This window comes from Oncorhynchus tshawytscha, linkage group LG19 (assembly GCF_018296145.1).
Source record: "Oncorhynchus tshawytscha isolate Ot180627B linkage group LG19, Otsh_v2.0, whole genome shotgun sequence".
NCBI classification, from domain to species: domain Eukaryota; kingdom Metazoa; phylum Chordata; class Actinopteri; order Salmoniformes; family Salmonidae; genus Oncorhynchus; species Oncorhynchus tshawytscha.
This window is the reverse complement of record NC_056447.1, coordinates 29465512-29491327: the sequence shown is the minus strand read 5'-3', so window position 1 is coordinate 29491327 and position 25816 is coordinate 29465512. Positions and strand designations below refer to the sequence as shown.

At 44.9% G+C, this 25816-nt stretch overlaps 1 protein-coding gene across 2 annotated transcripts in view; it reads right to left on the bottom strand.

Moving 5' to 3' along the window:
- Positions 1-25816, bottom strand: part of LOC112218599 (sema domain, immunoglobulin domain (Ig), transmembrane domain (TM) and short cytoplasmic domain, (semaphorin) 4Ba) — a 95645-nt gene that overhangs the window by 33736 nt on the left and 36093 nt on the right. For both annotated transcript variants that reach the window (XM_024379516.2, XM_024379517.2), the window contains one exon: positions 21361-21787. In XM_024379516.2, the coding sequence (XP_024235284.1) occupies positions 21361-21514 (154 nt within the window). In that variant the 5' untranslated portion in view covers positions 21515-21787. The remainder of the gene's footprint in view (positions 1-21360; positions 21788-25816) is intronic.

Genomic DNA, 25816 nt, shown 5'->3' with positions numbered 1-25816 from the left:
TTCCTCAGAGCTTTGGGCAAATGTAACGGTGATTTACCCATGCAAAGACAAATGCTGGAGCTTGAACCAAAACAAGGGCTTAGAGGGATTTCCACAGAGGAGGATATCTATACAATTTCTCTCTTGAGTCAGACCACCACTGTCATATTCTCTGAACACTGCTGAGGGAGACACAATGAGGCGGGTAATTGTGTACCATTAAGAGAATCCATCTGGGTTTAGTAGTGTGAGCATTTATTTTCATAATTTCAGCCAGTCATTTAGTCAGGTTTCTATTTCCATTGTATCAAGCTGCAGTGATGAGGTTTGCACACAGCGTTGTTGAGTACTGTTAGGCTATACATGTCTGCCCATTCCATGACATTGTGGTCAATATTACAAGGATCTGTGTGCCCAGAAGAAAATTATTTTCATGCATAAGATGGCTTGCATTGATGAATTATCCTTGGAATAAACCAAAATCATTGCTCATAAATCCAAGATAATAATATGGGCCGATCCAAAAAAAATGTACCTATAAAAATGTATCACAGTTTTCAGCAATTCAACACGTTTCCAGGAAACTGTAGCATATGGAATGTGAGGCTTTTGGACGAAGAAGTGCAGCTGTGAGGAGAGCTGTAAAAAAAAGGGCAACTTTTATTTGAAGAGTGCTAAATAACATCAGTTCATCTGGAACAAAAAATGATCAAGACAAAGAAGGACAAATACAGCAGATAAAGATATAATGCAATATATAATAAATATATATTGTACTGAAAACCATTTAGAAGTGGGAGAAACAAAAAGTGTATTTACACTCCAACGACGGGATTAGTGCCTTATTAATCAGAAGAGTCTGTCTGTCTGCCAGAATGTACTGGTGCTGCTGTTAAGGATTCTGTTTAAAGATGCTATTACAATGGCATCGTTTAGGAGCTAAAGATAACTGGATTGCTGATCTCAAAAGGGACAAAATATAATTTATAGCCATAGGACTACAAAAGTGAACTGGAATAGTTGCTGGTCAGTCAGTCTTTCAGTCAGTCTCTAGACTGTCTCCCCCAGGTCTCCATTACAGGGCCCTCCACAGACAGACAGGTCCCTCGACAGACAGACAGACAGACAGAGACCATAGTCAATTTCAGACAAACTCCACTCCATTGTTGTTAGAGCATCTGAGGTTGACTCCCATGACAACGCAGGCAGCCATGGAAACGCTGTGCTGTAGTGTAATCTGGGAAGAGAAGAGCCCTGACCTGGTTTGTGTTCAGAGGAAGCAGAAGCACTCAAGAGCTGCTAGTGTCTGTTGGAGATGTGGAGAGTGGGGGGTGTCTGCCGTAGCTACAGGGGGAGAGGGTGTTAGGGAGGGCAGGCAAGTGGGAACGTTGTAATGAGTGAAGAGGCACAACATATCATAACTAGTTTACCCTCGCCTTGTCGAGCACCTTACCCCTCCCCTACCCTGCAGTCCTGCCCCCGGCAACCCATAGTAATACACTGCTTTTATCAAAGGGACATCTCATTTAGTCAAACAGCAGAAACCAAGCTAATAGAGGCTTGGTTCAAATAGCAATACACTTTCGTTGGAGAGGAGACATAGCTATCTAGTCTAGGCTAACAACGCGTGATCATGTTACTCCAGTACTAGCCTCTCTACACTGGCTTCCTGCTAAGGCTAGGGCTGACTTCAAGGTTTTACTGCTAATCTACAAAGAATTACATTGGCTTGCTCCTACCTATCTTTCCGATTTGGTCCTGCCGTACATACCTACAGGTATGCTACGGTCACAAGACACAGGCCTCCTTACTGTCCCTAGAATTTCTTAGCAAACAGCTGGAGACAGGGCTTTCTCCTATAGAGCTCCATTTTTATGGAATGGTCTGCCTACCCATGTGAGAGATGCAGACTTGGTCTCCACTTTTAAGTCTTTATTGAAGACTCATCTCTTCAGTGGGTCATATGATTGAGTGTAGTCTGGCCCAGGAGTGTGAAGGTGAACGGAAAGGCACTGGAGCAACAAACCGCCCTTGCTGTCTCTGCCTGGCCGGTTCCCCTCTCTCCACTGGGATTCTCTGCCTCTAACCCTATTACAGGGGCTGAGTCACTGGCTTACTGGTGCTCTTCCATGCCGTCCCTAGGAGGGTTGCGTCACTTGAGTGGGTGGAGTCACTGATGTCATCTTCCTGTCCGGGATGGCGCCCCCCCTTGGGTTCGTGCCATGGGGGAGATCTTCGTGGGCTATACTCGGCCTTGTCTCAGGATGGTAAGTTGGTGGTTGAAGATATCCCTCTAGTGGTCTGGGGGCTGTGCCTTGGCAAAGTGGGTTGGGTTATATCTTGCCTGATTGGTCCTGTCCGGGGGTATCGTTGGACGGGGTCACACAGCATCTCCCGACCCCTCCTGTCTCAGCCTCGAGTATTTATGCTGCAATAGTTTGTGTCGGGGGGCTAGGGTCAGTCTGTTATATCTGGAGTATTTCTCCTGTCTTATCCGGTGTCCTGTGTGAATTTAAGTATGCTCTCTTTAATTCTCCCTCTCAGAGGACCTGAACCCTAGGACCATGCCTCAGGACTACCTGGCCTGATGACTCTTTGCTGTCCCCAGTCCACCTGGTCGATCTGCTGCTCCAACTTCAATCTGTCGCTCTCTCTGTGTGTGTGTGTGTGTGTGTGTGTGTGTCTGTCTCTCTCTGCGCACCTAGTGTGTGTGTGTCTGTCTCTGTGTGTGTGTGTGTGTGCGTGTGTCTCTTTGTGTCTCTCTGTGTGTGTGTGTGTCTCTGTGTGTGTGTGTGTGTGTCTCTCTCTCTGTGTGTGTGTGTCTCTCTCTCTGTGTGTGTGTGTGTCTCTCTCTCTGTGTGTGTATGTGTCTCTCTTTCTCTCTCGCTCTCTCTCTCTCTCTCTCTCTCTGTGTGTGTATGTGTGTCTGTCTGTCTCTCTGCACACCTAGTGTGTGTCTGTCTGTCTGTCTGGCTGTCCGTCTGTCTGTCTCTCTCTCTGTGTGTGTGTCTCTCTCTCTCTCTGTGTGTGTGTCTCTGTGTGTGTGTGTGTGTGTGTGTGTGTGTGCGTGTGTCTCTTTGTGTCTCTCTGTGTGTGTGTGTGTCTCTGTGTGTGTGTGTGTGTGTCTCTCTCTCTCTGTGTGTGTGTCTCTCTCTCTGTGTGTGTGTGTGTCTCTCTCTCTGTGTGTGTATGTGTCTCTCTTTCTCTCTCGCTCTCTCTCTCTCTCTCTCTCTCTGTGTGTGTATGTGTGTCTGTCTCTCTCTCTGCACACCTAGTGTGTGTCTGTCTGTCTGTCTGGCTGTCCGTCTGTCTGTCTCTCTCTCTGTGTGTGTGTCTCTCTCTCTCTCTGTGTGTGTGTCTCTGTGTGTGTGTGTGTGTGTGTGTGTGTGTGTGTGTCTCTCTGTGTGTGTCTCTCTCTCTCTCTCAAAAGCCAACTGACATTTGCTCCTGAGTAGAGGTCGACCGATTATGATTTTTCAACGCCGATACCGATTATTGGAGGACCAATAAACCGTACCGATTACTTGGACGATATTTATTTTTATTTGTAATAATGACAATTACAACAATACTGAATGAACACTTATTTTAACTTAATATAATACATCAATAAAAATCAATTTAGCCTCAAATAAATAATGAAACATGTTCAATTTTGTTTAAATAATGCAAAAACAAAGTGTTGGAGAAGAAAGTAAAAGTGCAATATGTGCCATGTAAAAAAACTAACGTTTAAGTCACTTGCTCAGAACATGAGAACATATGAAAGCTGGTGGTTCCTTTTAACATGAGACTTCAATATTCCAAGGTAAGAGGTTTTAGGTTATAGTTAATATAGTATTTATAGGACTATTTCTCTCTCTACCATTTGTATTCCATATACCTTTGACTATTGGATGTTCTTATAGGCACTTTAGTATTGCCAGTGTAACAGTATAGCTTCCGTCCCTCTCCTCACTGCTACCTGGGCTCGAACCAGGAACACATCGACAACAGCCCTCGAAGCAGCGTTACCCATCGCTCCACAAAATCCGCGGCCCTTGCAGAGCAAGGGGAACAACTACTCCAAGTCTCAGAGCGAGTGATGTTTGAAACGCTATTAGCGAGCACACTGCTAACTAGCTAGTCATTTCACATCGGTAACACCAGCCTAATCTCGGTAGTTGATAGGCTTGAAGTCATAAACAGCTTGAAGCATTGCGAAGAGCTGCTGGCAAAAGGCAAGAAAGTGCTGTTTGAATGAATGCTTACGAGCCTGCTGCTGCCTACCACCGCTCAGTCATACTGCTCTATCAAATATCAAATCATAGACTTAATTATAACATAATAACACACAGAAATACCAGCCTTAGGTCATTAATATGGTCAAATCCAGAAACTATCATTTCAAAAACAAGACATTTATTATTATTGCATACACCCTGACTCTGCGTGCAATGAACGCAAGAGAAGTGACATAATTTCACCTGGTTAATATTGCCTGCTAACCTGTATTTCTTGTAGCTAAATATGCAGGTTTAAAAATATATACTTCTGTGTATTGATTTTAAGAAAGGCATTGATGTTTATGGTTAGGTACAGGTTGGAGCAACGACAGTCCTTTTTCCACGAATGCGCACTGCATCGATTTTTGCAACGCAGGACACGCTAGATAAACTAATAATATCATCAACCATGTGTAGTTAACTAGTGATTATGATTGATTGATTGTTTTTTATAAGATAAGTTTAATTCTAGCTAGCAACTTACCTTGGCTTTTTACTGCATTCGCATAATAGGTAGGCTCCTCGTGGAGTGCAATGAGAGGCAGGTGGTTAGAGCATTGGACTAGTTAACTGTAAGGTTGCAAGATTGAATCCCCGAGCTGACAAGGTAAATATCTGTCGTTCTGCCCCTGAACAAGGCAGTTAACCCACCGTTCCAAGGCCGTCATTGAAAATAAGAATGTGTTCTTAACTGACTTGCCTAGTTAAATAAAGGTGCAATTTTTAAAAATATATATACAGTGCCTTGCGAAAGTATTCGGCCCCCTTGAACTTTGCGACCTTTTGCCACATTTCAGGCTTCAAACATAAAGATATAAAACTGTATTTTTTTTGTGAAGAATCAACAACAAGTGGGACACAATCATGAAGTGGAACGACATTTATTGGATATTTCAAACTTTAACAAATCAAAAACTGAAAAATTGGGCGTGCAAAATTATTCAGCCCCCTTAAGTTAATACTTTGTAGCGCCACCTTTTGCTGCGATTACAGCTGTAAGTCGCTTGGGGTATGTCTATCAGTTTTGCACATCGAGAGACTGAAATTTTTTCCCATTCCTCCTTGCAAAACAGCTCGAGCTCAGTGAGGTTGGATGGAGAGCATTTGTGAACAGCAGTTTTCAGTTCTTTCCACAGATTCTCGATTGGATTCAGGTCTGGACTTTGACTTGGCCATTCTAACACCTGGAAATGTTTATTTTTGAACCATTCCATTGTAGATTTTGCTTTATGTTTTGGATCATTGTCTTGTTGGAAGACAAATCTCTGTCCCAGTCTCAGGTCTTTTGCAGACTCCATCAGGTTTTCTTCCAGAATGGTCCTGTATTTGGCTCCATCCATCTTCCCATCAATTTTAACCATCTTCCCTGTCCCTGCTGAAGAAAAGCAGGCCCAAACCATGATGCTGCCAACACCATGTTTGACAGTGGGGATGGTGTGTTCAGGGTGATGAGCTGTGTTGCTTTTACGCCAAACATAACGTTTTGCATTGTTGCCAAAAAGTTCAATTTTGGTTTCATCTGACCAGAGCACCTTCTTCCACATGTTTGGTGTGTCTCCCAGGTGGCTTGTGGCAAACTTTAAATGACACTTTTTATGGATATCTTTAAGAAATGGCTTTCTTCTTGCCATTCTTCCGTAAAGGCCAGATTTGTGCAATATACGACTGATTGTTGTCCTATGGACAGAGTCTCCCACCTCAGCTGTAGATCTCTGCAGTTCATCCAGAGTGATCATGGGCCTCTTGGCTGCATCTCTGATCAGTCTTCTCCTTGTATGAGCTGAAAGTTTAGAGGGACGGCCAGGTCTTGGTAGATTTGCAGTGGTCTGATACTCCTTCCATTTCAATATTATCGCTTGCACAGTGCTCCTTGGGATGTTTAAAGCTTGGGAAATCTTTTTGTATCCAAATCCGGCTTTAAACTTCTTCACAACAGTATCTCGGACCTGCCTGGTGTGTTCCTTGTTCTTCATGATGCTCTCTGCGCTTTTAACGGACCTCTGAGACTATCACAGTGCAGGTGCATTTATACGGAGACTTGATTACACACAGGTGGATTGTATTTATCATCATTAGTCATTTAGGTCAACATTGGATCATTCAGAGATCCTCACTGAACTTCTGGAGAGAGTTTGCTGCACTGAAAGTAAAGGGGCTGAATAATTTTGCACGCCCAATTTTTCAGTTTTTGATTTGTTAAAAAAGTTTGAAATATCCAATAAATGTCGTTCCACTTCATGATTGTGTCCCACTTGTTGTTGATTCTTCACAAAAAAATACAGTTTTATATCTTTATGTTTGAAGCCTGAAATGTGGCAAAAGGTCGCAAAGTTCAAGGGGGCCGAATACTTTCGCAAGGCACTGTATATCTTTATGTTTGAAGCCTGAAATGTGGCAAAAGGTCGCAAAGTTCAAGGGGGCCGAATACTTTCGCAAGGCACTGTATATCTTTTTTTTTAATGGCCAAATCGGTGTCTGAAAATACCGATTTCCGATTGTTATGAAAACTTGAAATCGGCCCTAATTAATCGGCCATTCCGATTAATCGGTCGACCTCTACTCCTGAGGTGCTGAGCAGTTGCACTCTCTACAACCACTGTGATTATTATTTGACCCTGCTGGTCATCTATGAAGATTTGAACATCTTGGCCATGTTCTGTTATTATCTCCACCTGGCACAGCCAGAAGAGGATTGGCCACCTTTCATAGCCTGGTTCCTCTCTAGGTTTCTTCCTAGGTTTCGGCCTCTCTAGGGAGTTTTTCCTAGCCACCGTGCTTCTACACCTGCATTGCTGGCTGTTTGGGGTTTTAGGCTGGGTTCCTATACAGCACTTTGTGACATCAGCTGAGGTAAGAAGGGCTTTATAAATAAATTTGATTGATTGATTTATTGAACTGCATTGACAGAGGTTGTTAAAAGGATCACAACACTTTTCTACGATCACTTCAGGGTTTGTCACTGTTTTGAGCATTCATTTGGATAGACTCAGTTAAGGGACAACATTCTCTCCTATCACAGCTCCCAGTCTCCGTTTCACAGACAGTACATTCAACACAGTCCTATTTAACCTGCTGGCTCTGACTGAAAGACACAGCCTCTGCCTGACACAGCTCCCAGTCTCCGTTTCACAGACAGTACATTCAACACAGTCCTATTTAACCTGCTGGCTCTGACTGAAAGACACAGCCTCTGTCTGACACAGCTCCCAGTCTCCGTTTCACAGACAGTACATTCAACACAGTCCTATTTAACCTGCTGGCTCTGACTGAAAGACACAGCCTCTCCCTGACACAGCTGCCAGTCACACTTTTCTCTTCCTGTCTGAGTGTGCCAGCTCTCGCACCATATCGCTATTCCCAGGCCCCTATCCATCCATCCTTCCTTCCTTCCTTTCTTCCATCCAGCCCACCCCCTCAGAGAGAGCAGCTTTGTGTGGCTGGGAGCATCTCCTGTTTGACCCCACACACCAAACCACACGGACACACCACACGGACACACCACACGGACACACCACACGGACACACCACACTCCTTCAGCAGAAAACACAATAAAGGTGCAGTGGGAGGGGGGCTCAACCACGGGTAGCTGTAAGCAATGTGAGATCATTAGCATCATTATGTAATTAAATGTCATTTTTGCAAATGACACTGCTAAATGGATTGTAATATCCACCCTGCCCTGTTCACTAATCCATTTAGGGGCAAATTAATGATGTGGGCTTTTAGGGAACCCTAGTCTACATTTTGTTGCAGCGGATTTCCCAACGGCTCCGAGTTCCAACAGCACAAAGTTAATTAGAAGCACAGAACATCCTATCTAAAAGGCAAATGTGGAGTAAATCTGTCCTTCAGTCAGGGAGATCAAAGTGCTTCATTTTGTAGGACATCCAACTACGACAGCCTGATTCACTAAATGGCCTTTCCTATGAAGGGGTATCGGCTTTCTCAGCTGTGGGGTAAGGGGTTTGAAGTTTGCATTCCTTATTAGAGACACATGTTGTTCTTGTTTACGTAAATGATGTAGAACTAGAGGGAAACAGTGATGGCCACTGGCAAGCCGTATATCTCCAGTACACATCACTGGATGGCACAGGAACAATGCCAAGCAGACTGAACCACTTTTAAATAGGGCCAGATTCTGTTTATGTATGTTTGAGAAATCTTACAACAAAACCAGTGTCCTAACAGAGGCCTTGAGTGGTGAAAAGAGGGAGGAGAAAAGCATATTTCAACATAATGAATGCTTTTCCCATGACTCAAATCATCACCCTTTCTCCTACTCAGGACCTGCATTATTTGAGCAAATAGATGAAAATAAGTGACAGCTCACTATTGCTGTTCAAACAGCCATTCATTTGGTGCCTGCCATACCAGCAGATGACCTGGAAACAATCTCATCCCTCTTCACTGAAATCAAGTAGAATGCTATAAAACAATCTTGAAGGGGACGTCTGATGCACCATTTGAAGGTCTAGAAACATGCCCTAGATTCTCCTGTGGAGGGAATCATGAAGAGACTTCTATGGCAGGAGGCCACTTTGGACAAAAGGGCTGAGCATACTGTAAGCAGGGCAGAACAAGTGTATCAGCAGCAGAGAGTTGAGAACAGCCCCACTGCCCCCTAGCACAGGCACCGCCCCCTAGCACAGGCACCGCCCCCTAGCACAGGCACCGCCCCCTAGCACAGGCACCGACCCCTAGCACAGCCACCGCCCCCTAGCACAGCCACCGCCCCCAGCACAGCCACTTCCCCATAGCACACAGCCATTGCCACATCCCCATAACACAGTCATAGCCCCACAGCCCCATAGCACAGCCACAGCCCTATAGCACAGCCACAGTCCTATAGAACAGCCACCGCCCTGTAGCACAGGCACCGCCCCATAGCAGAGGCACAGCCCCATAGCACAGGCACAGCCCCATAGCACAGCCATTGCCCCATCCCCATAACACAGTCATAGCCCCATAGCACAGCCACCGCCCCCTAGCACAGCCACTTCCCCATAGCACAGCCATTGCCACATCCCCATAACACAGTCATAGCCCCATAGCACAGCCACAGCCCCATAGCACAGCCACAGTCCTATAGAACAGCCACCGCCCCATAGCACAGGCACCGCCCCATAGCACAGGCACAGCCCCATAGCACAGGCACAGCCCCATAGCACAGGCACAGCCCCATAGCACAGCCATTGCCCCATCCCCATAACACAGTCATAGCCCCATAGCACAGTCATAGCCCCATAGCACAGGCATAGCCCCATAGCACAGCCACCGCCCCATAGCACAGACATAGCCCCATAGTACAGCCACCACCCTATAGCACAGCCACCCCCTATAGCACAGCCACCCCCTATAGCACAGCCACCGCCCTATAGCACAGCCACAGCCCTATAGCACAGCCACAGCCCCATAGCACATGGCACAGCCCCATAGCACAGGCACATGCCACAGCCCCATAGCACAGGCACAAAGCACAGCCCCATAGCACAGGCACAGCCACAGCCCCATAGCACAGGCACAGCCACAGCCCCATAGCACAGGCACAGCCACAGCCCCATAGCACAGGCACAGCCACAGCCCCATAGCACAGGCACAAAGCACAGCCCCATAGCACATGCACATAGCACAGCCCCATAGCACAGCCCCATAGCACAGGCACATAGCACAGCCACATAAATGAACAGGGCCTCCACAAGATTCAAGAGCTTATGGGGTTTCATTAAGTTGACCCAAAATATGTATATACACAGGCCACTTTGGCCATATCTCAGTAACAACTAATTGCAAGCAGATGCTCAGGCCCCAGCTACTGTATTTCAGAGCTGGTATAGCAGTCTCTGGAGACCATAGCTTTCTTGTGCCTTGAGGGGTTAGGATTTAGCACAGCGTCTGCTGTGGCTGTGCTGTGAAAGCCATAGGAGAAAACTGTCCCTATTGAACACATGCATAACAGGTATCTGCCCAGGAAGTCAAATTAAATAACAAGGCAGCTGAAACAAACACATATAACAGAGATGAAAAACACTAAAATTGCATGCATTGTTTTAAACTTTTGCAGAGAGGGTGGAGTCTGTAGTGGGAGTATGTTGAGTGAGTGGGGTTAATTGAGGATTAGGATATAAACTTTGGAATGTGAAGTCATAGTGGGGTTTAAAAGAGAGGTTAGGGAGAATACAAGTGGTGGGTGGCAGTGAGATTGTTTTACCACAGCCAGACCAAAGAGGAGAGACTATCATAAGGGCCTGAGTGGTGTTTTTTTTATATGCCTCTGAGTCCTTCTGTTCCACCTGTAACAGACACACTCACTGCACTTTCATCTCACATCTCCACACCTCTCATTTCTCTATCAAATCAAATCATATTTGTCACAATCTTTGTAAACAACAGGTGTAGACTAACAGTGAAATGCTTACTTACGTACCCTTCCCAACAGTGGTACGAGGTAATTGAGGTAGATACAGTGCATTCGGAAAGCATTCAGACCCCTTGACTTTTCCAACATTTAGTTACGTTACAGCCTTAATCTAAAATGTTTATTTTTTATATTCTCATCAACCTACACACAATACCCCCTAATGTCAAAGCAAAAACTGGACTTTAATTTTATGCAAATATATAAAAAATAAAAACTGAAATATCTTATTCAGACCCTTTGCTATGAGACTCGAAATTGAGCTCAGGTGCATCCTGTTTCCATTGATCATCCTTGAGATGTTGCTACAACTTGATTGGAGTCCACCTGAGGTAAATCCAATTGATTGGACATGATTTAGAAAGGCACACACACCTGTCTATATAAGGTCCCTTAGCTAACAGTGCATGTCAGAGCAAAAACCAAGCCATGCGGTCAAAGGAATTGTCCGTAAAGCTCAGAGACAGGATTGTGTTGAGGCACAGATCTGGGGAACAGTACCAAAAAATGTTTGCAGCATTGAAGTTCCCCAATAACACAGTGGCCTCTGTCAATCTTAAATGGAAGAAGTTTGGAACCACCAAGGCTCTCCTTAGAGCTGGCCATCCAGTCAAACTGAGCAATCGGGGGAGAAGGATCTTGGTCAGGGAGGTGACCAAGAACCCGCAGGTCACTCTGACAGAGCTCCAGAGTTCCTCTGTGGAAATGGGAGAACCTTACAGAGGAACAACCATCTCTGCAGCCTCCACCAATCTGGCCTTTATGGTAGAGTGGAAGACGGAAGCCACTGCTCAGTAAAAGGCACCTGACAGCCTGCTTGGAGTTTGCCAAAAGGCACCTAAAGGCCTCTCTGACCATCCAAAACAAGATTCTCTGGTCTGATGAAACCAAGATGGAACACTTTGGCCTGAAAGCCAAGCATCATGTCTGGAGGAAACCTGGCACCATCCCTATGGTGAAGCATGGTGGTGGCAGCATCATGCTGTGGGGATGTTTTCAGCGGCAGGTACTGGGAGACTAGTCAGGATCAAGGGAAAGATGAACGGAGCAAAGTACAGAGAGATCCATGATGAAAAACTGCTCCAGATCGCACAGGACCTCAGACTGGGGCGAAGGTTCACCTAGCAGGACAATGACCCGTTGCTCAAGAAAGCGAAGGTAACCTGCCTAAATGACTACCACCCCATAGCACTCACATCCATAGCCATGAAGTGCTTTGGAAGGCTGGTCATGACTCACATCAACACCATCATCCCGGAAACCCGAGACCCACACCAATTCGTATACCACCCCAACAGATCCACAGATGACGCAATCTCAATCTCACTCTACACTGCCCTTTCCCACCTGGACAAAAGGAACACCTATGTGAGAATGCTGTTCATTGACTACAGCTCAGCGTTCAACACCATATTGCTCACAAAGCTCATTACTAAGCTAAGGACCCTGGTACTAAACACCTCCCTCTGCAACTGGATCCTGGACGTCCTGACAGGCTGCCCCCAGGTGGTAAGAGTAGACAACAACACATCTGCCACACTGAACCTCAACACTGGGGCCCTTCAGGGGTGTGTGCTTAGACACTTCCTGTACTCCCTGTTTACCCACGACTGCGTGGCCAAGCACAACTCCAAGCACGTTCCTTGGTGTCCACATCACCAACAATCTATCATGGTGCAAACTAGAGGTCGACCAATTTATGATTTTTTCAACGCATATACCGGTACCGATTATTGGAGGACCAAAAAAGCCGATACCGATTAATCGGATGATTTTCTTATATACACTGCTCAAAAAAATTAAGGGAACACTTAAACAACACAATGTAACTCCAAGTCAATCACACTTCTGTGAAATCAAACTGTCCACTTAGGAATTTTTGTGTGATTTTGAAAACAAAACGTTTATTCTTTCAGTGAAATACAGAACTGTTCCGTATTTTATCAAACGGGTGGCAACCCAAAGTCTAAATATTGCTGTTACATTGCACAACCTTCAATGTTATGTCATGATTATGTAAAATTCTGGCAAATTAATTATGGTCTTTGTTAGGAAGAAATGGTCTTCACACAGTTCTCAACCAGCCAGGTGGTCCAAACTGCTGCATATACCCGGACTCTGCTCGCACTGAACGCAAGAGGTGACACAATTTCCCTAGTTAATATTTCCTGCTAACATGCATTTCCTTTAACTAAATATGCAGGATTAAAAATGTATACTTCTGTGTATTGATTTTAAGAAATCTATTGATGTTTATGGTTAGGTACATTTGTGCAACAATTGTGCTTTTTTCAGCAATGCGCTTTCGTTAAAATCACCCGTTTGGCGAAGTTGAAATAGGCTGTGATTCAATGATAAATTAACAGGCGCCGCATTGATTATATGCAATGCAGGACAAGCTAGTTAACCTAGTAATATCATCAACCATGTGTAGTTAACTAGTGATTATGTGAAGATTGATTTTTATAAGATAAGTTTAATTCTAGCTAGCAACTTAGCGTGGCTCCTTGCAGCCACAAGGTCCTTTTGATGCTGCACTCGCGTAACAGGTAGTCAGCCTGCCGTAACAGGTAGTCAGCCTGCCGTAACAGGTAGTCAGCCTGCCGTAACAGGTGGTCAGCCGGCCACGCAGTCTCCTAGTGGATTGCAATGTAATCGGCCATAATCGACGTCCAAAAAGGACGATTACCGGTTGTTATAAAAATGTGAAAATCGGCCTTAATTAATCGGCCATGTCGACCTCTAGTCCAGGCACATCAAGACAGTCGTTAAGGGAGCACAACAACACCTTTTCCCCCTCAGGAGACTGAAAAGATTTGGCCTGATTCTCAAAAAGTTCTAGAGGTGCACCATTGACCGCCTGGTATGGCAACTGATCGGTATCCAACCGTAAGGCGCTACAGAGGGTAGTGTGTACGTCCAAGTACATCACTGGGGCCAAGCTTCCTGCCATCCAGGACTTACTTACTAGTGGATGTCAGAGGAAGGCACAACAAATTGTCATAGACTCCAGCCACCCAAGTCATAGACTCTTCTCTCTGCTAACGCAAGGCAAGCAGTACCAGAGCGCCAAGTCTAGGTCAAAAAGGCTCCTTAACAGCTTCTACCCCCAAGCTTTAAGACTGCTGAACAGTTAATCAATTGGCCAGCTAGACTATTTACATCCCCTTTGTTTTTACACTGCTGCTGTTTATTATCTATGCATAGTCACTTTACCACTAACCAACATGTACAAATTACCTTGACTAACCCCAAACATTGTCTCGGTACCGGTGCCCCTGTATATAGCCTCGTTATTGGTATTTCATTGTGTTACTTTTTATTTTTTACTTTAGTTTATTTAGTAAATATTTTCATAACTCTATTTCTTGAACTGCATTGTTGGTTAAGGGCTTGTAAGTAAGCATTTCACAGTAAGGTCTACTACACCTGTATACAGAACATGTGACAAATCAAATTTGATTTTGAATTGAAGACAGCACAGGAGTGGCTTCGGGACAAGTTTCTAAATGTCTTTGGTGGCCCAGCCAGAGCCCGGACTTGAACCTGATCGAACATCTCTGGAGAGACCTGAAAATAGCTGTGCAGCGATGCTCCCCATCTAATCTGACTGAGCTTGAGAGGATCTGCAGAAAAGAATGGGAGAAACACTTCAAATTCAGGTGTGCCAAGCTTGTACCCAAGAAGACTCAAGGCTTTAATCACTGCAAAAGTTGCCTCAACAAAGTACTGAGTAAAGGTTCTGAATATTTATGTAAATGTGAAATTTCAGTTTTTAATTTTTTTTTAAACAGTTTTTGATTTGTCAATATGGGGTATTGTGTGTAGATTGATGAGGAAAAAAATATAATTTAATCCATTTTAGAATAAGGCTGTAACGTAACAAAGTGTGGAAGAAGTCAAGAGGTCTGAATACTTTCCGAAAGCACTGTATGTGCATAGGTAGGAATAAAGTGACTAGGCAACAGATAGATAATAAACAGGAACAGCAGCGTATGTGATGAGTCAAAAGTTTACACACACACATAAATCGGTGACATCACCATACTTGTTCTTACAGGATCCTCTGTTTTGACTGTGCACACAAACCAGGTGCTTACTTTTTCCTTTTCAGATGGATCTGACCAAATGTAAAAGAACAGATAGCGAACATACAATAACATGTTGTTCTCCCCACAGAGGAAGTGGTCCCCACCCAACTCCTGGGAAACAGTACCAGTAACTCCTAACACAGAACTGAGGAACCTTCCCACCTTCTAGAAACCACTTTCCCTGACCTTGCTCCGAGCAAGGAGCAAGGTCAGGTCACAACTTCCTGTATCATCCCATCTAATCCTATTCTCTGTGGACAAACAGCAGGAAGACAAAACCCACCACAGACCCAGTTCATTGTGAAGGCAAACGCATGACATCAACATAACTAGAGTGGGAACGGAGTCATGCTCTGGGACCTGGTAGAATGTATGATTACTATCCTGCTGAGGTGAAAAAGCAACATGACCTGTGAGTGATAGAATGGTGCAGGGCCACGGTAGAGCAGAGACAGGGGCATCTGGAGAGCATTAAGACATCAGATCCACCGGGAGATTCATTAGGCAAGCTGTGAGCCAGCTGTTTGTTTAGGGAAGGGCTTGGCTCTCTCTGGTTAGCAGGAGACTAGAACTCACACATGGTAGCATGAAGAAAACACCATGGTGATGCTGAGAATGCTGGCTAGTGTACACACAATCTATGTGAAGAGGGTGCTGGTTGCCACAAGAGTGAACTGAAGATGTGCATATTAATGGATTGAAGATTGAGTATCATAGAGCTCAGTAGGCCAATTGCAGAAAAACATAATTTTGCCTAATGAATAGCTTGGTATTCAGTAGGCAAAGAGGGGCATAACAGATTTCATGGGAACCATAGCAACATTTATTGGGAAAATAATGTAATTAAACTGCTTATTTAAACAGGGAAGTGTTTCCAAAAGCCTGCAATTTGCAAACAACGGTGCACCTCGGCTATAATTTCCCACAGGAAAATAATGTTGTCATTCCATGATCCTGGACCAGGTCTGCTGGTCAGAGATAGCATGCTGCTGAGTGCTGCTGCTGACCCCGGTTCATCCTCAATATGGTGCTCCCCTCCACAATGTAAACCTGCTTTGGCATCAGGCTTTCAGGCTCAGGACCCCTGCTGCACTACAGGGAGAGGCTGAGCATCAGCACTGTGTCATGACCTCATGTAGTCAGAGTCCGTGGTGTGGGAGGCCAGCAAGGGGCTGATCAGGCTGGCTGGCATGACTAGACCAAACAGTGTGATGGGGTATCCCATCTCACAACACAGGCTAGGAGATGAGGGAGGAAGAGGAGGAGAAAGAAGAAGGAAGAGGAGAAGGTGAAGGAGGAGAAAGAAGAAGAGGAGGGGGGGAGGAGGAGGTGCAGCGATGAGGGTGTTTTCATAAGGCCTGTCCAGGGTGATTTATGAGCAGCTCCCTCCCTGGCGGACTGGAGAAAGTGGCTGTCTCTCATAAACACTAGTAACATCAACATCAATGTTGTCATCTTTTAATACTATGAACAAACAGATATCAGTGTGCTGCAACATCTAGAATTTTGGTAAAAGGTACAACCGCATGTTATCACTAATAAAATATGGTAAACATCAATCATATATCTCTTTTCATGGATGAGATAATAAATCAGTGTGATATCTGTGGTCCAAATGGCTAGCAGTGTGATATACAGTATGGTATCTCTGAAGGCTCTCCATACTGCAGGCCTTTTATGGGCAGTCTACATGTCTCTGCCAAGAGGCTGCGGTCTAATGGAGCATATCTAAGCACCTACAACCAGACCCCTCCCATAGCAACACAGTCCACAGCCATGGACGGCCATTTCATGCATACATAAAGAAGAGTACGGTATAGTAGTTACATTGTGCAGCTATAATTGTGCTTGGTATATTCCTTATCTCGCTTGACAAGATTGTCATTTTCAATCACTTCAACGTGAGTGGCTCAACAGGCATAAACACTTTCCTATAGGACAAGAACAAAGCACATTCTAATATACATGCTTTGTTAGTTTCAAATGAATGATGTTCTTAATTATTAGTGCTGTGGGTATGGCCCCTACATGCTGATCTCTACCGTGACTGCCTGCACTGTGTTTAACTAACAGAGGGCTGAATAGATCAACGGGGACAGAGAGACCATATAAATCACATATAGGTGTCCCTTTAAATAGCATTCTAGCACACTAAGCTCTCCGGCATGGTCTTTCATTAAAGACAGGAACAAAAGAGGAGGGCAAAGCAGATGTAGGCTCTCATCCCTGAACCCATGATCCGTCCTGATAGGCGCATAATGAGAACCAGACCAATGTTCACACCATAACACACACAAATCCCCTTTCATTATTCATGGGAGTTTAGTCTCGTCATTAAGGCGGAGAGAGGGAACTGAAGGGGAGGGGAGAGGAAGGCTGTCCAGGATAATGTTGCTGATGCTGGGCTGAGGAGGGGCTGGGGAGGTCCAGGCTGGTCTGACCACACCACAGACATAAGGCTGGCAGGGATGTAGACTCACATATAAGCAGACAGGGCTGAGAGGCAGAGGAGGGGGTGGGGGAGGGTTCTGTATGGCCCAGGTCCCTGAGGCTCACAGCATGGAATGTTGCTTTGATACAGTAAACACAGAGTGACACAGCCCTTCAGCGGGGGGCCTGGGAAATCCATCACACCGGCACTGACGTTAGCAGGCAACGGCAGCTCCCATTGTCAAGCCACTGGCAATCAGCATCCCTATTGCCATAAACATTTTGTTTTCTGTTCATGAGTGTTTGCTTACCAATTGAAAATATGTCACTACTGGACACTAACATGTGCCTATTCCAATCTTTTTCCCAAATCTATATTAGTCATTTAAATGTCAGTGGGACCTCATAATTCCCCTGTCAGGTTCAGATCTGCAGCTGGTAAATAGTTAGGCCTATACGACTGTAACTGTAACTGTTTCATGAGGGGAGAGACGGTTTCTTTACTACTGAACCTCTCAAAGTTTTAAGAGCTGTGAGTCACTCCTATAGTTAGTCATTTTCTTATGTTGACTGACCCGTTGAGTAAAAGCATAGCTCATCAGTAGAACAGTAAGAAGTAAGAAGTACAGTAATGTGATACTGTTTACCTTGCAGCTGGCTTATTCCTATATAGATATAGATGCTGCTGTAACTATTTACCCCCCCACCCTTTTTTCTTACAGACACACAAGTAAGAAATTATAAACTTGTCCCTACTGTATATCCATAATCTTGATCAAATCTTGACATGACTGACTAGGAAAGTGACTTTTTATTTTTTTATTTTATCCTCTTTTTCATGGTATCCATTTGTTAGTAGCTACTATCTTGTCTCATCGCTTCAACTCCCGTACGGGCTCAGGAGAGACGAAGGTCGAAAGTCATGCGTCCTCCGATACACAACCCAACCAAGCCGCACTGCTTCTTAACACAGCGCGCATCCAACCCGGAAGGCAGCCGCACCAATGTGTCGGAGGAAACACAGTGCACCTGGCAACCTTGGTTAGCGCCCACTGCGCCCGGCCCGCCACAGGAGTCGCTGGTGCGTGATGAGACAAGGATATCCCTACCGGCTAAACCCTCCCTAACCCGGACGATGCTAGGCCAATTGTGCGTCGCCCCACGGACCTCCCGGTCACGGCCGTTTACGACAAAGCCTGGGCGCGAACCCAGAGTCTCTGGTGGCGCTGCAGTACAGCGCCCTTAACCACTGCGCCACCCGGGAGGCCGCAGGATAATGACATTTTGATCTTACATGTTTTATGGTGTTCATTCAGGATGAGTGATTAACCCAAAACACTAATATATTTTCCAGTCCAAGGAGACGTGTGAAGGAGCTGAAACTGCCTTTTCAGTTTGTGAGTGATGGTTTTTGCTGATGTGAAACGTTCCGTCGGGGCCGTGCTGGGAGCTTTGTGGAGGCTGGCAGGTAAGAGAGATGACCTGGGACTATAGAGGTCCACCAAGAGAAAGCCAGGATGCAGGTCGGGACAGGCAGGACAGGCTGGGACAGGCAGGACAGGCAGGCAAGACTCCAAGCTGAGGCCTCCGTGACCCATTTCAATAGTCTCCTCTCCTGGCCTCAGAAGAGCACACACTGGCTTAATCTACTGTAGGTGTAGATAATATGACAAGGCAATCTGCCCACTGTTTCTATGCCAGTAGGTGCTTAAAGACTATAGGCTGATCCTAAAAGGTGAGTCATTGGGAACAACAGTAAACTAACCCTACATGCCTGCATGTATTCTCTTGCATTACTTCTATCCCAGGTAAATAGAACTAAAGGTTTTGTTCTCTATGAAATCAAAAAATATACAGATTGATGAAAAGTATAACCTAGGTGGATTTCTAGTACTGCCCTCTACAGAACTGGATCCATTGCCCACCAAATGGCCTGTAAAGACCTGAGACCATGTGTACTGTGATGAATTGGGTTGTAAATCACATTATCAATAGTTCACACTCAATGGCATGGGAGCCATCCATAGCTTTAGCATTATGTGCATACTGTCATCAACCATGGCAGAGCATTGGTACGTTGACAAAATGGGCTGCATTGCAATTACATATCCTTTGCTTCCAAAATCACCAATCAGTAGCCATACTGAGATCAGATAATGAGAGCACAAAGTCATACAACTCCTGATCCCTATACTTCTTAGTTCAACATGCACTGCGCTGACAGAAGACTTGTTTTGAAGACATTTTTGGATATGGATGGTGTAAGTTTATCTTGCAAACAAATGATCAGCTACTACTTAAGTTAACTGTGTAAACAAACCATTAGCCGAGATAAGAGGATGGCTGCAGAAGAGCAATACCTCCCGTGTTGATGAAAACTGTGTGTGTGACATTGTCCTGAGTAAGACCGAGTGCAATGACCTGGTTCATGTTGTAACTACCTCTGACCTGCTATGACTTGACAGACCCACCCTGATGGAGCTGCCATTCATGCTCTGGGATTTAGCTGGCTTTCCTGCCATTCAGTTCTAGATGTGGGGTAACACACAGAGCAACACACCCAGTCAAATGCATGGTTTGGAATCTTTTCATACTGCTAAGCCATCATGAATGTTCCTTCATGGGACTGTCATTGACAGGGTAACTGCTATGGAATGTATTGAAATGTCTTACAATGATAGAATAAGTTAATCAACGGAAACACAAAAGCATTGAAGCAAAATGTAAAACCACTGACAGGAGCATAATTCTCCCAGTAGGTTACAGTATCAGTATCTTGTACTGAGTAACAATATATCACTAATACCGTGCAGAACACGTTTTCTCTCCCTTTCAACAGGAAAACCATTAATAGTGTGTGAGGCATTGTCCTGAAATATCAGCGGCTTTCCGGGAGTACGACAGTTAGTGATGGGGGGAAATAATCTATACAGTTACTGTACATATCGGGATATTTTTTTTTTTACAATATATCGTATTGTATTGTTTTGACAGTATTGCAATATTATTATTGCATTAGTTGCCTGCACCTGGACCAGAACTCCAGTATTTTTCCTTCATAACTTGTTCTCCATCTTCTTTTTTAAACAGGGAGCCAATTTGTTTTCAGCACTTTTATTTCCATGACTGATCAAAACTCGTTCTCATGGCTCTCTCTCTTGTCTCGCTGCAGCAAACATATGGTGAGCAATATGTTTGGAACATCAAATCGCAATAAAATCACAGTATCCAATCGCAATACACATAGAATTGTGAGAATCGCAATACATATTGTATCAGGGGGTCCCTGGCAATTCCCAGCCCTAATGGCAGCTATGTAAATGCTGTGCTCTAACTCGATGTGTCCCATGGAGAACATACTAAGCTCCTCCACAGGGCCACAGAGCTGGTTAGAGAGGAATAGCCTTGCTCCCATTCGTCTGTTTATCAACACCGTGCCAAGCATTACTGTGCATGTCAAATATCCCTCAAAGCCTTGCCTGAGCCCCAGGCCCCTCCAGAGCTCTCCTCTCCTCTCAGCAACCTGGACCATCCCAGCCACCTCCACCCCACACAACTCCCTGCTCTTATTCATAGATGAACAACAGTTCTGGGAGGGGAGCAGGCTGAGGGTCAGTGGGGAGGGCACCCAGTGAGGGTAAACACTCTGGCCTCTCTTTTTCTCTTGCTTTGTTTCTCCAACACTCAAGGAATGCTTGTGTTTCTCACACTATGAACTACGACTGGTCCTGGAGAAACATAAAACCCTTTTCACGTCAGCAGTTGTCATAAAGTGCTTATACAGAAACCCAGTCTAAGACCCCAGAGAGAAAGCAATGCATACGGTATGTAGAAGCACGGTGGCTAGGAAAAAGAAAGCCTGGAACCTAGGAAGAAACCTAGAGAGGAGCCAGGCTCTGAGGGATGTGTTGGGTGGAGATTATAAGAGTACATGGCCATTAAGGCCGTATCATTCTTCAAGATGCTCAAACATTCATAGATGACCAGCAGTGTCAAATAATAATCACAGTGGTTGTAGAGGGTGCAACAGGTCAGTACTTCAGGAGTATATGTCAGTTGGCTTTTCATAGCCGAGCATTCATAGGTTGAGACAGTAGGTGTGGTAGAGAGAGAGAGAAAGAGCGGGTCAAAACAGCAGGTCCGGGACAGTCAGGAAGGAAGGCGATGGATGACACTTACTGTAAGTGAAGCTGAGTCGTGGAGTGACATCGTCCTCGGTGGCAGCTGCTTGGACAAAGGCGTAGGCCAGTAGGAGAAGGAATGCCGGGAGACAGAGCTGGGCCATGCTTATTGTCCACATAGCTCCTCTCCTCACGACTGCCAGCCAACTCATACGGTTTGTCTTTCACGATTTTAGGGAATTCATGAAGAGTGTCTTCTTCTCCCCTGTGTATATTTCCTCTCCCTCTCTTCCTGTAGGTCTGGGTTCCCTAAATGGGAGACTGGTGCTCTGTTGTAAAAGTGAAGCCGGGCAGCTCCTCTGGGGCTACAGATGACTCTGGGCTTGGACTGATGACCTTTCACCTCACAACGAGCCTTCCAGGATGGACAGCCGCCTCCAATCAGCCTCGATGCACTCAAACCACCCCAGGGGTTCAGCTGAGATCTGCACACATGAACAAAAGAACATTCATTCACATTGGCGTACAGACAGTGCAACACAGCTCACATGATTCTTCTCTTTATCATGGAACTTTGGTTTGGAAAAACACTCCATTCGCACACACGTCTCAGGTCTAACAAAGGGTTTAGCCATAAGGCTACTAGCTTCATTGGAGTTACTTTAGGCTGAGTGCACTTCCCTGTGTTTGTATTTGTTGGGCATAACTGGATGGACGTAGATTCATTTCACAGCCTGTAGCCATGTCGGTATGTCTTCAACTGGGCAGAGAGCATACTTTACCTGGACCAACAAAAACACATCATCTGTTCACTTAACAGGCCCATCAGATCATATTTGACATACTGAGACAAACAGATTTGAGACAAATACTCTCCTCTCTATGGGGCTCTGACCTTTTCAGTACATGTTAATATCATAATATCACTCAGCACGTATGGGCATTCAGGTTTTGTTTCTAATGGTAAACAAATAGAATACACAAAGAGAGATGACTTGGTAATGATTCACAAAATACTAAGCCATATATTAGCTCTTCCCGAAGGCATGCATTTCTGTGTGCATAAGGTACTGAGTGAGGTCAGGCTAACTGGATGGTGTCTACTACTGACAAAAAAAAAACTCAAGCTCCGAAAAGTGGTATCACCATGCGTATTAGTGCTGGTTGTTTGCCTGAGTAGTGCATAAATGCAACCAGAGTAGGCTATTTCTTGGAAACATTTGTTGCTGTGGGTTCTAGTCCAAGACAAAGAAAAGGCATGTCCCTATCAGACATCAGCTCATATTGCAGTGATGGTCAGAGGCACTGTGCACCTGAGGCACTGTCCAAGCATTGAGATTTGATCATGTCACACCAAATCAAATCAAATTTTATTGGTCACATATACAGGGTTAGCAGATGTTAGAGTGTAGCGAAATGCTTGTGCTTCTAGTTCCGACCGTGCAGTAATATCTAACAAGTAATCTAAGAATTTCACAATAACTACCTTATACACACAAGTGTAAAGGAATGAATAAGAATATGTACATAAAAATATATACGGATGAGCGATGGCAGAACGGCATAGGCTAGATGCAGTAGATGGTATAGAGTACCGTATATACATATGAGATTAGTAGTGTAGGGTATGTAAACATTATAAAGTGGCATAGTTTAAAGTGACTAGTGATACATTTATTACATCCAATTTTTAATTATTAAAGTGGCTAGAGATTGAGTCAGTATGTTGGCAGCAGCCACTCAATGTTAGTGATGGCTGTTTAACAGTCTGTTGGCCTTGAGATAGAAGTTGTTTTTCATAATCTCGGTCCCAGATTTGATGCACCTGTACTGACCTCGCCTTCTGGATGATAGCGGGGTGAACAGGCAGTGGCTCGGGTGGCTGTTGTCCTTGATGATCTTTTTGGCCTTACTGTGACATCGGGTGGTGTAGGTGTCCTGGAGGGCAGGTAGTTTGCCCCCGGTGATGCGTTGTGCAGACCTAACTACTCTCTGGAGAGCCTTACGGTTGTGGGCGGAGCAGTTGCCGTACCAGGCGGTGATACAGCCCGACAGGATGCTCTCGATTGTACATCTGTAAAAGTTTGTGAGTGTTTTTGGTGACAAGCCAAATTTCTTCAGCCTCCTGAGGTTGAAGAGGCACTGTTGCACCTTATTCACCATGCTGTCTGTGTGGGTGGACCATTTCAGTTTGTCCGTGATGTGTATGCCGAGGAACTTAAAACTTTCCACCTTCTCCACTACTGTCACGTCGATGTGGATAGGGGGGTGCTACCTCTGCTGTTTCCTGAAGTCCACAATCATCTCCTTTGTTTTGTTGATGTTGAGTGTGAGGTTATTTCCCTGACAGCACACTCCGAGGGCCCTCACCTCCTCCCTGTAGGCCGTCTCGTCATTGTTGGTAATCAAGCCTACCACTGTGGTGTCGTCCGCAAACTTCATGATTGAGTTGGAGGCGTGCATGGCCACGCAGACATTGGTGAACAGGGAGTACAGGAGAGGGCTGAGAACGCACCCTTGTGGGGCCCCAGTGTTGAGGATCAGCAGGGTGGAGATGTTGTTTCCTACCCTCACCACCTGGGGGTGGCCCGTCAGAAAGTCCAGGACCCCCAGGGCGGGGTCGAGATCCAGGATCTCAAGGATCTCAAGGATCTCAATCTCTTTTTAATGACTAGTTTGGAGGGTACTATGGTGTTAAATGCTGAGCTGTAATCAATGAATAGCATTCTTACATAGGTATTCCTCTTGTCCAGATGGATTAAGGCAGTGTGCAGTGTGATTGCGATTGCATCGTCTGTGGACCTATTGGGGAGGTAAGCAAATTGGAGTGGGTCTAAGGTGTCAGGTAGGGTGGAGGTGATATGATCCTTGACTAGTCTCTCAAAGCACTTCATGATGACGGAGTGAGTGCTACGGGGTGATAGTCGTTTAGCTCAGTTACCTTAGCTTTCTTGGGAACAGGAACAATGGTGGCCCTCTTGAAGCATGTGGAAATAGCAGACTGGGATAGGGATTGATTGAATATGGCCGTAAACACACCAGCCAGCTGGTCTGTGCATGCTCTGAGGACGAGGCTAGGGATGCCGTCTGGGCCGGCAGCCTTGCGAGGGTTAACATGTTTAAATGTTTTACTCACATTGGCTGCAGTGAAGGAGAGGCTACAGGTTTTGGTAGCGGGCCGTGTTAATGGCACTGTATTGTCCTCAAAGTGAGCAATAGACTCAATGGTCTATTTTTTTAAATCGACCAGTTTTTTTAAAATTAGGATTCTACAAGGGGTTAGAGAGAAATATAGCTGGGTTGGAGTTTTGAAAATGCATACATATTTGCATTTTTACAGTTGAGTGATTTAGTTGGGTAGTAAAATAGACATAAATTTAAAACAGGAGACAGGACACCTTCCGCAGTGTTGATACCTGGAGTAAAACATGTATCCTGTCTCATCCAGATGCTCCTGATTAATTCATTGTATAGTCAATGAGGTGCTCTGCGGCTCCCAGGTGGTGGTGAGACATTCTTAACTTGAGGGGCTTTCTGACATTTGATACATTTTGATCATCTGTTATTCAGTACCACTTGTAAACAAAACCTCTTCACAGCTTTAATGACCACAGTTTAACATAAAGGTGATGACAAATGCCACATGCAGAAAAGAACCTCATAACTTAATTCGCTGTAGTTATAGTCGTGGTGTCAGTCCTATTCCAAAATAAACGTTCTTTGAGATTCAAGCAAAAGATTCCCCTGTGGGAATCTCAAGTGCATGATCACAGGTGTGCAGTAAAATAACCCCATTTTCTATTTCCCTTTTGATTGAGCTTAGTCTCTGAATCTGTATTCTGCCTCTGACTGCCATTCACCTGTTCCACATAGACAGATGCTTGGGCCTTAGACTGGCATCAGGTACATTATTGACTGGGAATCTTGAATATAAACCAAAAATAACTTTACTCATTTTTTATATTGACTGGCCGACCTCAAGTGTAACTCAATCTCCTAGAGTATTGGTAGTATTTAAAGGGCTGGCCCTTGTGGCTACGGAGCTGTAATGGAGACCACTCTAGTGTGCTGCTGTGTAGGCCTAGACATAATTGGGATACTGTTCACATTACATTCTGTGACCGTAGAGGTCTTGCCCTTTGCCATACTCTCAATTTCAGTGGTTCACTTTACTTTTATAATGCTCTTAAACAGCTGCTTTGTGGGTTTTTTCATGATGATTTCATATATCATATTGACAAGCTGTGGGCATACAAGGTAGTTTGTGTCCACCAAAGCTGTACTGTATGTAAACCCTAAATTGCTGATGCTATGTATTGGCCAATTGTAACAATGTGCGCTGAGAGTCAGGAAGCAAGTTCAGGGAGTGTTTTAATAAATAAATGGAACATAATGCAAAACAAGAAACTCGAACAGCACACAGACATGAAACAGAAACAATGACGCCTTGGGAAGGAACCGAAGGGAGTGACATATATAGGGAAGGTAATCAGGGCAGTGATGGAGTCCAGGTG